Source organism: Python bivittatus, unplaced genomic scaffold, assembly GCF_059951505.1.
Source record: "Python bivittatus isolate LINGU-HERP-01145 unplaced genomic scaffold, Pbiv_v1 ctg000610_np1212, whole genome shotgun sequence".
NCBI lineage: Eukaryota > Metazoa > Chordata > Lepidosauria > Squamata > Pythonidae > Python > Python bivittatus.
Window position 1 is genome coordinate 40,819,703 of NW_028277088.1, and position 16,493 is coordinate 40,836,195.

The window sequence follows — 16,493 nt, forward strand, 5'->3', positions numbered from 1 at the left end:
CTGCAATGTCTTTCCTGCAGCGTGCATTCCATCTGTTCAGTAGGAAGACGGGGCAACAACATAGAAACTCTAGAGAAGAAACATCTCTTTCAGCGTATTTCTGTCTGGTTACATCCTTCTGGAATAGCAAAGGTGGCCAGAAGGTTTTATGGAACATGAGGAAGGCATAATGTTGAAGGTCCTGCTGCTGCCTTTTACAAGAACCTATGCACGTGTATAAGGGGACGTGGTGGCGCAGCGGCTTAATGACGCTGAAAGTTGCCGGCCAGAAATGGTCGACGCTTCAGCAGTTCGAGTCCAGCCTTCGCGTTAACAGGGTGAGCTCCTGTTTCCTCCCCAGTTCCTGTCAACCCAACAGTTCGAAAACTCACGTGAGTAGATAAATGGGTACTCTCACTCCTGTGGGAGGAAAAATGCTGGTGGCGCCTTGCAAAAGGAGTCAGGAGCAGTTGCCGGTAAGCACGAAACCGCGCGCACCCGAAAAGGGCGCGAAGCAACCGAAGCCCTGCCTCCTGTGCTCACCAGCTGGGCTCTGCTCTAGGAAGGAGGCTCTGGCAAACCACTTCCGAAACACTTGCCTTGAAAACTGCAAGGACTCGTCCAAGCAGTCACTGCAGAGTCGGTAATGACTGAGCGCAGATTAAAAAAAAAAAAAATGCACGTGTATACACTGAGCCAAGCTAACACCAAGTTTAACCAATGTGTGAACTTTTAGTATTAAAAATGATGCCCTGCATGGCACAGACTGTATCTGGAAATGCACACTGAGGTAATGCCAAGTGCAGAGATACTGAGAAGTTCACAGGAAGGGCATTTCACTGATAAGCTAGTTTTTCACACATCTTGTTTTGCGCATGGCTATAAAAGTTTTACAAACCAGCCCTTTGGCACAGATGTGCCATGGCAGTACACAGCATACATACCTCTGTCACAGGGAGCATTGGAAGTTTACTCCTGTAAGTATTTACCTTTAATAAAGCTTGTGATAATCAGACTGGCTTTCAGCTCCTCTTTCTTGGAAATTTCTCATGGATATTTCCTTCTGGAGGGCATTTACATTTGGGCATTAAACAGTACGGGTGGGCTTTGATGAATCAAAAGCAGGAAACACAGAGGAGCTGGCACAAGGACCTTGATTCTCCTGCCCTTTCTACTCTATCTCACTTTTCTACTGTCACAGCAGTTATCAAGATGTCTCTGTATCTACGTACTTATCTGTTTAAACAGTGCCTCTGCTGTTAATGACAATCCTCAAACAGAAAAACGTTCCATACAATTGGTTCTTTTGAAATTAATAGAAAAAACTTCATTTCTGGCTTGTAAGCAGCATATAGGTTTCAACTACAGTTTAGTTTTTTACCCAGGCACTCAAGTACTATAACGTGCCACTTTTTTATTCCAGTGTGGAACTGAATCTGAACATATTCATTTACTTTAAAAATTATCGTAGCGTTTTATTTTAGAAAAATCAAAACTGGGAAATTTAAACTCTAGCATTAAAAATATAACCGCTTGAACAGCTGGGCACCTGAGATTTTTTCAGACATGTGGCGATCATAACAGCATCCGCAGCCAAGAATCTGCTTCAAATAGAACAATATAGGCATAGATGAACAAATTGTCTTTTAGATTAAATATAAACTTGAAGCAGTTTCTACTTCACAGAGAGGACTATTTAATTTCCCAGAATTCTGCAAATGCCATTTGTTCATACTGTACTGTTTATGATGAAACAAGGAAAGAATTCCAGAAGCTGTGCTCTTCTGCTTGCCAAGTGCTTAGCGCCTTAATACATTCCAGTGGCTAGAAACCAAAGCAAACATCACCTCTAGATCTTTGTTGCTTTATTATGAGTGACCTACAGAGTCAATGAACTTGGCTGTAGAGTCCCAGGTCAATAGTGCAAAAAAAGCCTCCACGTCAATATAGTCAAAGCATACACAGACAGGAAAGAAATTCCAACAAAACTTCAACAACAATGTTTTGACTTAAAATGACAAAGCTGCTAAGCCTAAGACTATGACTCAATTCTGCTATAGGAGTTCAGCCAGGTAAGTTTGACATCTGGTTATTTATACTTACAAATCCAAAATTTCATATGCTGAGCCAAAACATACCATGCTGGTCAAGCACGTAGGGAACACAGGGTTAACTTTATATAGTAGCATTTCAGATTCACATTTATGGGAATTACTGGATTTTTTATCATGCATCTCAAATAAGAATGTTGTCTCAAATTTACACAATTGAAATTCAAAAATATTCAAAGAATGCTACTTTGCAATGGTCCATTTCTTTAATTAAAAAAAAAAAGTGATTATAATCTGAATGACAGTACCATGGTAAAAAAAATAAAGCAAGAACAGCTAAACCACTCAACAGCCTCCCATAGGGGCTATATTTGGCAGGACAATACAATGATCTTCAATGTCTTCATTATCTTGCCTTGAATTAATGATAACAATACCAAAAATAATGCTTCAGTATGGTATGCATTCATAAAGTACTGGCAAAGATCGTCATGATTTTCTCTCCCCATTAGGTATATGTATAAATACTGTATAAAATGACTTTAATGTCATCCTCAAGATAAAAATAAATGTTTAATATTGGCACAGTTTGTTATTCACTGAGGTTCCATGATTCTATTTTTATATATTTTGACTAAAAGCCTCCTTTCATTTACTGTATAACTGGAAAATTCTAGTCCTGTTGTATTGCAAGTACAACTACCACATGGCCAGTGGGGGAAAAGAAAGAAAGAAATCCAGCCAGCTTTACGCACCTGAAGGTAATGTTCTGTTCCTAGGTGGGCTCACTTGGTTTATGTTTTGTTGTAGCAAATGCAGGCATTCCCCCAGGCAACTGAGAGCGGCAGCAGAGGTAGCTTTTAAAAGCAGCAAGTCTTGATCCAAGGCAGAAAGAGGACCAGAATCTGGAAGGGATTCAATGGCTTGCACAAGGTTCTTCTGTTGTCCCTCCACTTGAGTCATAATCTGCAAGTATATATATATATTATTTGCTTTAAAATCATATACATATAAAATCCAATTTGGCAAAAGTTAATTCCATGGCATCCCACTTTCTGAGATGTAATATAATGCTCTCCCTTTTAAACAGGTAAGAAGTGAAAGAAACTAAAGTGAAAGCAGAATGATTGAAGAGGAAGTATGAGTCCTGTATGAAAAAGTTCTAATACTTTTCTGACAGATTAATTTCCCAAGTGAATAAATGGAAAACAAGCACAAAGGAAGAGAGTACGGAAGCCGCTTGGAACAGAGTGAAGAGAATTATGTTACAGAATGCCATAGAAGTTAGTGAACTTATGCTAATGGTAAGTATGAAAAAAGATCCTTGGTGAAATGATGAAGTAAAGAGACTGCGGATGAAGAAAAATGCATATAAGAGAATGCTGCAGAAATGACGGTAAGAGAAAGCTATTGTATAATGGGAATATACAATAAAAGATGGTTGCAAAGAATGTAAAGAAAGACAGCGAGAATACTTAAAGGAAGGAGAGAAAACAGCAATTTTGATGGAAATAAAAAATTGCTATGGACACATGTAAAGAGGGCTAAATGTGCCCACAGTACAGTGAACAGAATTAAAAATAAAGATTTATAATGATTTGGGCTGAAATTGAAGTGAGAAAATGCAACAAGGACTATTACAGAGATTTTATGACAACTACAGTGATACGTGTAGAATTGAAATGGAAAAGTGTTACTACCTATAAAAATACTGGTTAACATAAAGTCATTAACACTATGAGAAGACTGAAAAATAGTAAAGTTGCACGAGTAGAAAACTTAAGATATGGATGTGGTTTGCTTATGGAGTGGTTGTGCAACCTGCTTAATGTGTGTGTGAAGATTGCATCTGGGCTTGACAATCGGGAGAATGTTGTTACTGTTCACATATATAAAGGAAAAGATAGCAAGAGTGAATACAAAACTGCATGGGGATTAGTTTGTTCATTGTGTCTGGAAGGTGTTTGTCAGAATCAAAAAGATACAAATCTTTTTTGTTTGAGATGCTGCTCACAGTGCACAGACCAGATTTTTGTTCTTCAGCAGGTTACTGAGAAATGTATGAATGTAAGCAAGTTTATTCTGTTTGTTGATGTAGAGAAAGTGTAAGATAAAATGAATAAGCTTCAATTATGGGATATTTTGCATGAATATAGAGTTGAAGATTGGTTGCCGAAGTCAGTAGGAAGAGTACATGAGGGAAAGAAAATGTGTGAGAATAAGTGCTTAGCAAATGATTTAGTCCTGAGCAAGGAGTAAAACAAGGATATGCGAAGACCCCTGGTTGATTAATTATTCCTGGATAAAACAATAAGGAATGCTTGTGGTGACATTAGAGGCACACTGGTCATGGATGTGAATGTGCAGATGATATGTTCTTGGCTGAGAACCCTAACAATTTGTAGCAAATGTTAGATAGACTAAGGAAATGAGCAAAATGGATCTGACAGTTAGCAAAGACTAAGGTTGTTTTGTGTGAGAGAGAAAAGGGAGCAATGGCAAATTATAAATAAATGGTAAAAAAGTAGACCAAATAGATAATTTGTCTATTATGATAGGTTTAGGGTTTTTTAATAGTAATTTTATTAAGAATTATAATTACAACAATAAAAACTAATACAAACTGGGGAAAAAAACTAAAAGAATAAAAAGAAAAAGCAGAAGGTGCAGAAAAGAAAGAAAAAAGGAAGAAAGAGAAAGAAAAATAAAAAATAAAAATATAGTAAAGAAAAAAAAGAAATATATAAAGAAGTGACTTCCCATCTTCATCACAAGTATAAATAATTTTAGTAACTTAGCACCTTCTCTTAAAGTCCAACAAATGATCTATTCCCCCCATATCCCATCTCTTCTCTATAAACAAATCCATAAAATATCATCATTTCAGTCCTGATGTCAGCAAAAGTTCATTAAGGGTTACCAGAGATAACAACTTATCTATTTTAGCCTTGATCAAATAAGCTAGCTTTATATTCCTTCCTTTCATGTCTTCCAATCTTGATCTTTAGTTCCTTCAAATAATGTCATAGAACTTGATTTGTTTTCATTTTTTCTTTATCCCTTCTCACAAAATTCTACAAAACTTTAACAAGCCTCTTTTGTAAATCCAATATTGGAAAATTATCCAGGTCACTCTCTTGGTTTGTTGTTTGTATATCCTTTTTAATTATTAGAAATCAGCCATTTTCTTTGGTATTGCCAGTGTAACATCTTTTTCCATGTCATTCTTGTAGCCTGTCATTTTAAATCCACTTTCAACTCAGTCTCGATCTTGTCAGGTAGAACTTGTTCTTTTTCCAGAACATCTTTTAGACACAGTCTATCTATAGAGGCAGACAGTTTAAAAATTAACTTCTGAGTCCATTGTTCAAAAATATTCATCAATATGTCCAATGTTAAAATATTTTGTATCATTCTGTAATTGAAAGTCAAGTTTGAGTGTTCTTCTCCTTTAATTCTAATCTTTAGTTCCTTCCAGTTCCCTCTAGTGTCCAATTTTTAAAGTCTTAACTATGTTTTTTTTTTAATCAAAACAAAAGCATTTTCCCATGGGAAGGATTCTTTATAATTAATTCCAAAATCTTATTTCAAATTTATCTGGACCCTTAGTCGGTTTGTAACTTTCTAAAATCAAAGTTTTAATCATCCTTTTGCTGTTTATTAAAAAAAATGTTTTTAAGTTCTTAAACTTAAGAACTTGTAGTTAAAACTTCTTTTGCTAAGGATTGAAGGAAAGTCACCTGGTGCTATAAAACATGTCAATCCAGAAGTTCCTAATAGCTGAAAAGCAGTTAACAAACCATTTCCAGGAGTGACTAGACAGGAAGTATGTGAACTTAGTATCCTTTCAAGAGCACCAACCATGGTTTGAGCAAGATGGCTATTCCCTCATTACAACAGACTGCGGAACCACCTCCATGTCCACAGAAGAACTGCACAACAGTGTTTCTTTGATTCCGAAGGACTACCATATATATAATAAAATTTCTAAAATGCCTTTCTTTGAAGATCATTACAGTGGTAGATCACTTTGCATAACTCTGCTTATCCTAAAAGACAATAGTGGGATGGATTTGTATTTAAAATGTATTTAATTTCCATTTCTGTTAAGTCGAAAATAACAATTTTGAAAAATTTATGGAAGCCAAAGCCATGGCTTTTGAGATGCATGTTCAGCTACAAGAGTTCCTCAGATTGCATACTTCTTCCACTCAGAAAAGCTAATCTAATAGTACTGAAATTTTCAAAAAGAGTTTAATATTCTGTAATACTTAACAGAAAACATTAAAGCTACAAGTGAACATTCTCAATCTCTACAGCTAAACTGAGTTGTGTGTGAGACCTGATCAAACACAACTCAGTCTAGCTCCATGTTTCTATCCCTATCCTTGATAGCCATAATTTTCAACTTGCTAATAAACTACTTAAGAATAGACTATTTCTTGTGTTCTCCATGGACTACTGGTGAGCACCAATATGCCTGAAAGTATTTCCAGTTGTGGCTGCCAAATTCCCTGCCCCACTTCATGCTTTAAAGCAGAGTTTCCCAAACTGTGAAGTATACCTTCCTTGGGAAGGTGCAAACAGAATCCAGGGGAGGTGTGAAGAACCTTTTAGTTGTACATTATTACAATAAATCCACTTTTCCCAAAGTTTCATTGTATTGTTTTTATTGTCCATTTGTGTTCATTTTGGTGTTTGGATTTTTAGGGGAGGTATGTACATTAAGACATTAAGGGAGATGTGATGGCAAAAAGTTTAGGAACCCCCGTTTTAGAAGACGTTTTGACATGATCTTTATTTCCAAAAACCTGTCTGGGACAACATAGATCCCATAAGCATCCTTAGATGTTTGGCTCCTGAGTAGAAAAAAGATAAAATTAAGCTAGGTTAGTAAAAAGCATTCTGAGGACTAGACAGGTAATAGGAAGCCATCTTACCAGTCTCTCATATGGTAAATGGATGCTTTGTGATTGGCCATACCTACATTAGTAATTATTTGGTTATAGGCACTATTTTATGAGAACACACATGGTATACTCTCAACTAAGCATGTTTGGTTGAGCGTATACCATGCCAAATGTGATCAAACAATGCCACTCATCTTCACTCTGCATTAAAACAATAACACCTGAGACAATAGCTACCGCCTTGAAAACACTGCACTACTAAGCAGGCAACAAGGTAAAAAGCCTGAATTTAAGCAGTCACAACATATAGCTTTGAATTTTAAGAGAGGCAACCTAAACTGTACCCTAAGAGTTTTAAAATTTGAAATCCAGTTGCCACCTATCTTATCATTCACTATAGTTTGAGTCTTTGATGCGGAACTGGGCTAATGGAACATAGCAAAGGCACAAGACTTATATAAATGAGACCTGCCTTACCCAGTCCTTAGTACATTATGGACCAGGTCTGAGATTCAAAAGTGTTACGTTATGCACCATGACACATCGAGTCCTTTCAAAAGTTTCATTATAGCTTTTCCCCATTATATTTTAAAATTTACCATTAATAACCTCACAAATGTTCTGCCTCTTTATGAAGCATTCTAGCCACAATTCCATTAGCAAAAGCTTTCACTGTTGAGGCTTTCCCTTTTAAAAAAATATTTCTATATTGATGCTAATTACTTCATGTTGGAAAACAACAGTTCCAATTTAGTTATTTTTTCTTTTGAAGTTTGAAAAAATAAGGACATTTGGAGAAAGTACATCAATAAATACACTAACACACGTATTTCTGCCTTATAGGCAAATACTTGATTGAACCCACACCATTCCAGTTTCTTCATCAAATATTGAACTTTAGGATTATAAATCTCTAATACTAAAGATACATCTTTCTAAAATGCTAAATCTGCAGAATTAGGACATCTCTCACACAGAGGTGAAGCTTGGCAAGCATCCAAATCTAAACAAAATACTTTCAGTTATTAGAAATTAAATTCTAGTCTCAGGTATTTTAACGCATTTGTTGTTAAGAAAAATTAGTCTTTTTCAATAAACGAAAATCTAAAATCTAAAACTGAAAATCTAAAGCATTATATATATATATAAAATATATTACAGCATCTATGCAATATATTAAGCAATAGTTATTTGCTATTATTCTATAGACTTCCAAGACACACAAAAATGTGCAATAAGCGATTTAATTGCTGAAAATATATCTATCTGTACAGTTAATTGTGCAGGGTATAATTTGAAAACTAGTTTAAGCATTAAAATCCATTCAGTTACAGTGAATGTTATAAAGTACTCAGAGGAGATAAGCTTGGGGTACGAAACCTATCAGCAGCCATAACGGGATACCGTTTTCCCCCCTACAAAATGGAATATACATATATACATACACATGTACACACATACCAAAGAGAGAAAATTTTACCAGCCTCAATGATTCGCAAGACTTCACAATATATTTACTTCACATCTGATGAAAACTTCTAATGACCAAATTAAACTAGAGCTCAGGTTGTGCAGTACAGTACCTCTACACTCTTTCTGCACATCTCCGCAGGCCTTTGGGATTCCTGATATCCATTTATGCAAAGAAAACCATTATGCTGTACTTAGAACTGAGGTATACCTATATTATTTCAGTTACCCAACTTGATGTGTGAAAATATGAAAGCTTTCACTTCTGAGAGGTCCTTCTGTCAAAACTAGAAAGTTGCTGACAGCTCCTATATTTAGAAAACTGTTTCATTAAAATGTTTATTTTTCCCACCTACTCAGTTTTGGACAAACCTGTTAAAACCTCTGGTGCAAATCCCACAACAGAAAGTGTAGTTTTCAGGTCACTAATACAGTTTAACTAGAGTAAGCACATTTATGAAAGGGATTTTTTTGCCAAAAGTGTGACAATTAAAAATATTTTAAATTGTTAATGCAATTTTCCTGGGCAGCCTCTTTCTTAGTATACAGTACTCTTTCATCCCAGGGTGTCTGCAGGGTATAGTCAAAAAAATAAAAATGGCAGACATGGCCATGCAATCAAAGCTCTGCCTGATTTTCACGTGTGTTGTGTGTAAATTTTAAACAAGTCACTGCAGACTAGGCTCTATCTAGTGCCGTTCATCTGCCCAGAAAAAAAATAAACCATCATAGCGGAGAGTATCCTGGAATAGTAGAAGGTGGGAAGGTAGAAACAATTTCAATAGCCTATTTTCTGGAAAATGGGTGTTTTATGACTGCCCACTCCTATCAAGGCAGAGATTTTGTGGGAATGCCCTGAAGATGTTCTTTAAATTCCAATTGAGCCTACCAGTCCAAAATACTTGCAAATGCAAAACACTTGTAAATGCTCTACTAATACAAAATTAAAGGTTAGCAGTTAGCTTTTAAAAATTCTTACCATTTAAACAGGTCATTAGTGTTAATTTTACTTTTATACTGCTCTATATTACAAAAGAGATTTAAAAAACTAAATAAGTGCTTCTATTCATAATATCCAACCACGTACTTCAGAGATTACATCACATTTTCACCCATAGAAGAATTCCATATAGTTCTTACTTCTCTGACTCCATGAAGCTGGCGGGGACACTGGGCTTTGGCTTTTCGGGCTGCCACAGGAGATTTGTGGTGTGTAATGGTGACAACTGGAGGCCCACTTGGATTCACGATTTTTTGAGAATTGAGAGATGTGGAGCTAGCTACTCCAAAGGGCAGCAAAGACAAGCCTTTTGCTCGTGAGGGTGGAGTGCTCTAGAAAAACCAGAGAGTTAAAAGCAAAATGACATGAAGAATGAGGACTTCCTTCAGATAATAGAGAAACATTTGTACTTGTGAAGGCAATGAAAGCATGATTGCTGTTATTTATTATTCAATTTTTTTTCTAAAACAATCTTTCTATCAGTATGGCATTAAAGGCTGCTACCAGTCAAAAAACAAAACACAAAATCTAATAAAAGCTTCAGCTAAAATTATTGTCAAACCCCAAAAATCTTGTTAAAGAGAAGGTTCTTGACCTTTTCCATGACCCCTCCATGAAAGGAATGGAGGCTAAGGCCTTTCACAGTCTGATAGCTACATAGAGAAAAGTTCTTTCCCATATGCCCAGCAAACACATTTCTGAAAATGGGGATGGCTTTAAGAGTGCTTCTCATGGCATTAATGCCCAAACAAGCTCATAATGAGAATAAATATTCAAGATACTCAGATCCTAATCTGTTTAAAGTTCATGACTAAAATGAGTAACTTGTGTTCTGAAAACAAATAGGAGTCAGTGCATATCTTTCAATCTGGAAATGATATGATTCTGTATCAATTACTGGTTAGCAACCTAGCTACCATATTTTGCACCAACTCACACTGTGATAAAATCAAAACATTTATTACTAACTTGACTAAATATAACTATGGATATGCCTTGCTTCCCACCACCACTGTCTAGAGATCCAGAAACAGTCAAATATAACACATCAGGTTGCAAACCTGCTCTTCTAAGGGGAATGCAACCCCATTAGGAGCAGGCTAGAATTGAATCCCAGATTCTGGTTTCTTTTCAACAGTACCTCCATTTTACCAAGATTTGACTTTAGTTTGTTCATTTTTATCTAGCCCATAATTAAACTAAAGTAATGCCAAAGGAATCAGCTGGAGGAACTATGGAGTGATAGAGATGGCATCTGACTTTAAAGCTTCAAATTTATGTTGGAAATGTGAACAACAAGAAGGGACATTTTATCATGTTTGGTGGATGTGTAAAAAAGCTAGAAAATGTTGGATTCAAATACACACACTGATTCAAAGGATTTTAAAGATTAATATACAATTGAGACTGGAGGCTTTTCTTTTGGGATTGATGGACAGTTGGAAAAAAGTCATGGAACTTTGTTTTTGTACATAACTGCAGCAAGATAATTGTATACACAAAGATGGAAAGATATGGCACTACCCACAATGGAGGCATGGTTGGTGAAGATGATGGAACTTGCTGAGATGGTTAAATTGACTTCTTTGATCAGAGAAAAGGCAATATCTACATTTATTGCTGACTGGAAACCCCTTATGGACTTTTTGCACAAAACAGAAATGAACTTATGATTTATGGTTTTCATGATTAGACAGAATAGATTATAGAAAGAAGAGAGTTACAGTACTCTGCAAAACTTTTAGGCAGGTGTGAAAAAATGCTGTAAAGTAAGAATGCTTTCAAAAATATATATTGTAATTGTTTATGTTTATCTATTTACAAAATGCAAAGTGAGCAAACAGAAGAGAAATCTAAATCAAATCAATATTTGGTGTGACTACCTTTTGCCTTCAAACCAGCATCAATTCTTACACTTGCACACTTTGTACACTTGCACAAAGTCAGGGATATTGTAGGATTAGAGCCAGGTGTATGATTAACCAATTATAACAAGCAGGTGCTAATGATCATCAATTTCATATGTAAGTTGAAACACAGTCATTAACTGAAACAGAAACAGCTGTGTACGAGGCTTAAAACTGGGTGAGGAACAGCCAAACTCTGCTACTAAGGTGAGGTTGTGGAAGATAGTTTCATGTCACAGGTCATACAGCATGGCAAGACTGAGCACAGCAACAAGACACAAGGTTGTTATACTGCATCAGCAAGGTCTCTCCCAGCCAAACATTTCAAAGCAGACTGGGGTTTCAAGATGTGCTGTTCAAGCTCTTTTGAAGAAGCACAAAGAAATGGGCAACGTTGAGGACCGTAGACACAGTGGTCAGCCAAGGAAACTTAATACAGCAGATGGAAGACACATCATGCTTGCCTCCCTTCGACATCGGAAGATGTCCAGCAGTGCCATCAGCACAGAACTGGCAGAAACCAGTGGGAGCCAGGTACACCCATCTACTGTCCGGAGAAGTCTGGCCAGAAGTAGTCTTCATGGAAGAACTGCAGCCAAAAAGCCGTACCTTCGATGTGGAAACAAAGCTAAGCGACTCAGCTATGCACGAAAACATAGGAACTGGGGTGCAGAAAAATGGCAGCAGGTGCTCTGGACTGATGAGTCCAAATTTGAAATATTTGGCTGTAGCAGGAGGTAGTTTGTTTGCCGAAGGGCTGGAGAGTAGTACAATAATGAGTGTCTGCAGGCAACAGTGAAGCATGGTGGAGGTTCCTTGCAGGTTTGGAGCTGCATTTCTGCAAATGGAGTTGGAGATTTGGTCAGGATCAGTGGTGTCCTCAATGCTGAGAAATACAGGCAGATACTTATCCATCATGCCATACCATCAGGGAGGCATGTGATTGGCCCCAAATTTACACAGTGTAAGTGTACCTAGAAGAACTGATGCTGTTTTGAAGGCAAAGGGTGGTCACACCAAATATTGATTTGATTTGGATTTCTCTTCTGTTCGCTCACTTTGCATTTTGTAAATTGATAAACAATTACAGTGGTACCTCGGGTTACGAACTTAATTCGTTCCGTGACTCTGGTCGCAGCCCGAATTGGTCGCAACCCGAAGGAAATTTCCCCATAAGGTTCAATGTAATTACTGTTAATCAGTTCTGGCGTGGAGGACAGGGAGGCAGCTATTGCTTGGAGGGAGAGTCCCCCTCCCTACAACCACGTGTCAGGGGCGGAAAATGGCCACGGACCACGTGTCGGGCGGAAAAATGGCCGCAGACCACGTGTCAGGGGCGGAAAATGGCCGCGGCCCACGTGTCAGAGACGGAATAATGGCCGCGGACCGTGTCACGGGAGGGAAAATGGCCGCATATCCTGTTCGTACCCTGAGGCGGAGTTCGTAAACCAAGGCAAAATTTTGCGGCCGGAGCTGGTCGTAACCCGAAAAGTTCGTTAACAGAAGCGTTCATAACCCGAGGTTCCACTGTACAATATATATTTTTGAAAGCATTCTTACTTTACAGCATTTTTTCACACCTGCGTGAAACTTTTGCACAGTACTGTACATTGTAACCACAGAGTAAGAGGTACATTTATAATTGTACTTATAACTGCTATAAAGATCAGAAGCTACTTCTTTGTATCTTTTTTCTATTTTTCTTTTGTTTATTTTTCCTTTCTTGCACTTTTAGCTTTCTCTTTTATTTCTTTCTGTTTCTTTTCTGTTTCTTTTCTTACTTTATATTAGTTTGTATTAGTTTTTATCTTCCTTTTAAAAAATCTTTAATAAAAATTATATTTAAAAAATTAAAGGTATGGATGAAAGCAGGAAGCCTTCCAGCCTTAAAAAAAACCCCAAAATGAACAAAACAGCACTGTCTAGTGCCATCGTCACACCATACAAGCTCCTGAGACCCTCGAGAAACCTGCAAGGTAAGCTACAGCTCTTTATCCCTAAAATACTACCTTAGCAGAATACAAGGAGTTTCCTCAAATACAGCAATGCTGGTTTGCCACGTTTGAATTAACTTAGATAATACACACTAAAGGGTTGTCTCATAAGACATCTAGAAGCAATTCTACCTATTTGTTTTATAGGCCATGAGAAACCTTCTCCCTAACATTTCTACAGACAGACCAGTAATGGATCTCTTAGCACACTGCTTATTTCTTGTATTTATACAATGTTTTTTTCTGCAGGTGTTCCAAGTAGCATACATAATACTCCCCTCCAATATTATGCATACCACAGGATTTTGAAGTAGGTTTGGCTGAAATATAATGATTATTTGAACTTTCCAATAGTTTTCAGAGGCAACACCAGTTATAACACATTACTTTGATCTTATTTGAATGGTTCCCAGACCATCCCAAATCAAGACAAAATGTAAAAAAATGGGATGGCAATTGGCACATCAGCCTAAGCTGATAAAAGGTGCTCTATGCCATAAAGGGACAATGCACTTCCGATGACAAAGATAGGTAAAAAAAATCCTCCCTTGACTACAGTCCTGTTCCTTTGGGAAAGTACAAAAGTTATCTGCAGAACAGGATGACAAGCACTCAGACAGGAAGATGAAGCGCCACGGATAGTATATAGATTCAGTTTCAGTTTACTGGCCCTCGTCCAATCAATTATAACACTCAAACTCTTATTCAGCTTTTCTACTGCCTCATTTCAATATGATGAGAGACACAGAACAACATCTTATTTCAAATATCCCTTAAGGATTTTAGGTAGCTAGATAGATAAAGGCATGATGGAGAAGACAAGCAAGCAAGAGTGTCAAGGACAGAATATCCACATGAAAGGCTATGTGTTTCTGTAGAGAACCACAGAAATTACTTTGGAGTTGGTATGTAGTAACCATTAATAAAACATGAGTTTAGCCCAGGAAAACAAGAAAGTGTGAGAAAGAAACTAAAGACCTGGCTTAACTCTTTTTGGTATAAGAGGGAGAAAAGGGAAAATGCTGTCTGGTTTTCAAAATTCTGTTTCTATAGTTAATATCAATACAGTAGAGTTCTAATCAAATTTGTGGAGTATTTCTGACCTGGCCTATCTCAAAGGGCTGACATCAATCATGCACAAGCAGTTTGAGCCGGGTCAAGATATGCTTATGTAATATCACTGCTCCATGAGCTGCACCAGGTGCAATTCAAAGTGGTGGTTATCACCTATAAAGCCCTACATTGTGTAGGGCCAAATTACCTGCAGGAACCACTTGTCTCTAATTTTTTTCTGTTCATCTCACCAGATTTGACAAGGTGGGTGTGCTCTAGATCTCTTCTATTAAGCAGCGTCATCTTGCAGGACCCATGAGACATGCCTTCTCTGTCACGACAGCTGCCTTGTGGAACAGTACCCCCCTGAGATTTGCAAGGCTGCAATCCTGTTGGCCTTCTGCAAGATTTTAAAGATCTGACTTTCCTCTCAAGTATTGGAACGAGGTGGTTAAGTGAGCCCTGTGGTTATCAATCTGATATTGATTGTTATTTTTAATTGTCTAGATCACTTCTGTTTTACTTGCTGTTACAGTGGAACCTCGGTTTACGAACTTAATTTGTTCCGTGACTCTGGTCGCACCCCGAATTGGTCACAACCCGAAGGAAATTTCCCCATAAGGTTCAATGTAATTACTGTTAATCCGTTCTGGCGTGGAGGACAGGGAGGCGGCTATTGCTTGGAGGGAGAGTCCCCCTCCCTACGACCACGTGTCAGGGGTGGAAAATGGCCGCGGCCCACGTGTCAGGGGCGGAAAAATGGCCGCGGACCACGTGTCAGGGGCGGAAAAATGGCCGCAGCCCACGTGTCAGGGCGGAAAATGGCCGCGGCCCACGTGTCAGGGGCGGAAAAATGGCCGCGGCCCACGTGTCAGGGGCGGAAAAATGGCCGCAGACCACGTGTCAGGGGCGGAAAATGGCCGCGGCCCACGTGTCAGGGGCGGAAAAATGGCTGCAGACCACGTGTCACGGGAGGGAAAATGGCCGCGTATCCTGTTCGTACCCCGAGGCAGAGTTCACAAACCGAAGTAAATTTTTGCGGCCGGAGCTGGTTGTAACCCGAAAAGTTCGTTAACAGAGGCGTTCGTAACCCGAGGTAACACTGTAGTTGCCCAGAGTTGCTGCCGCATGGTGGGAGGCCATATAAATTGTTTTATAAATAAAACAAAACAGGCACAAGAGGCTAATGGAGAAAACAGAGAAGAACCAACTAAAAGAGCATTATAATAATCCCTTATGATAAACAGAAATAAAATGATGGCATTTTAATAACATTCAGCAATTGAATCTATTAATATGTCACTGGTAAAATGACAAGCTTTGACTAATAATGAACTGGGAAAAAAGAGGGGGGGAAACAACATAGTGAATACCATATTCAGAAAGCTTGAGAAAAAGAAACACTAATACCATAGCCCAGGGTTTCTCAACCAGGATTCCGTGGAAACCTAGGGTTCCGCAAGGCCACTAGGAGTTCCCTGGGAGACCGTGATTTATTTAAAAAATTATTTCAAATTTAGGCAACACCATATTGCAGGAAGGGAGGAATATATTGAAGGAAGGGGAGGGAGAAGTGCATTTTTCAAGAAATTAATGGACTCATCCAACTTAGTCTGTGACATCAGTTCTTTCCCTGCGGTTTTCCTGTAGTTATTTTATCCCACTATTTTAAATAAATTTCATACATGTTTGTTCAGTCATGTCTGAGAGTCCAATGTGGCAATTTTTGAAAAGGAAGTATGAGAGAGAAGAGGAGGATTCTAGAATGGACAATACCAATAAGTTTAATTATGATAATAATGAAGAATTTAAATCTCAGGCATTTCCCTGCACTGGTACATCAACAGACTCAAAAAAAAAAAAAAGGTCTTTACAATGAAAGCTATTTATCAAAGGGTTTTGCATGGACTGGTGATCCAAGTTGTCCTATTCCATTGTGCCTCATCTGTGGCAAACAACTTACAAATGCAGCAATGGCTCCAGCAAAATTAAAAAGTCACTTAACTACAAATCATAGCCATATGACAAGTAAAAGTTCTGATTACTTTAAACGGCTATTGGAATCACAGAACAGACAGAGTAAAGCTTTTGTTAATAGAATGACAGTCAGTAAAAAAAAGCCCAGGAAG

At 37.9% G+C, this 16,493-nt stretch overlaps 1 protein-coding gene and 1 long non-coding RNA gene across 7 annotated transcripts in view; one reads left to right on the forward strand and one right to left on the reverse strand.

Moving 5' to 3' along the window:
- OSBPL10 (oxysterol binding protein like 10) overlaps positions 1-16,493 on the reverse strand; it is an 85,909-nt gene that overhangs the window by 36,844 nt on the left and 32,572 nt on the right. For 2 of the 3 annotated variants that reach the window (XM_088150858.1, XM_088150860.1), the window contains exons 4-5: positions 9,551-9,742; positions 2,786-2,996 (exon numbers count right to left, since the gene is read on the reverse strand). In XM_088150858.1, the coding sequence (XP_088006984.1) occupies positions 2,786-2,996; positions 9,551-9,742 (403 nt within the window). The remainder of the gene's footprint in view (positions 1-2,785; positions 2,997-9,550; positions 9,743-16,493) is intronic. The other variant, XM_088150859.1, reaches the window with a different exon arrangement.
- Positions 5-16,236, forward strand: LOC148214604 (uncharacterized). Of its 4 annotated transcripts, none has more exons than XR_015797936.1 (5): positions 5-956; positions 2,841-3,002; positions 3,121-3,426; positions 13,174-13,293; positions 14,619-16,230. It is a non-coding gene; the product is annotated as an uncharacterized LOC148214604 (long non-coding RNA). The 4 variants fall into 4 exon arrangements; XR_015797938.1 differs by having other exon boundaries at positions 3,121-3,334; positions 14,619-16,229; XR_015797935.1 differs by lacking the exon at positions 5-956 and adding an exon at positions 13,561-13,621 and having other exon boundaries at positions 2,872-3,002; positions 14,619-16,231.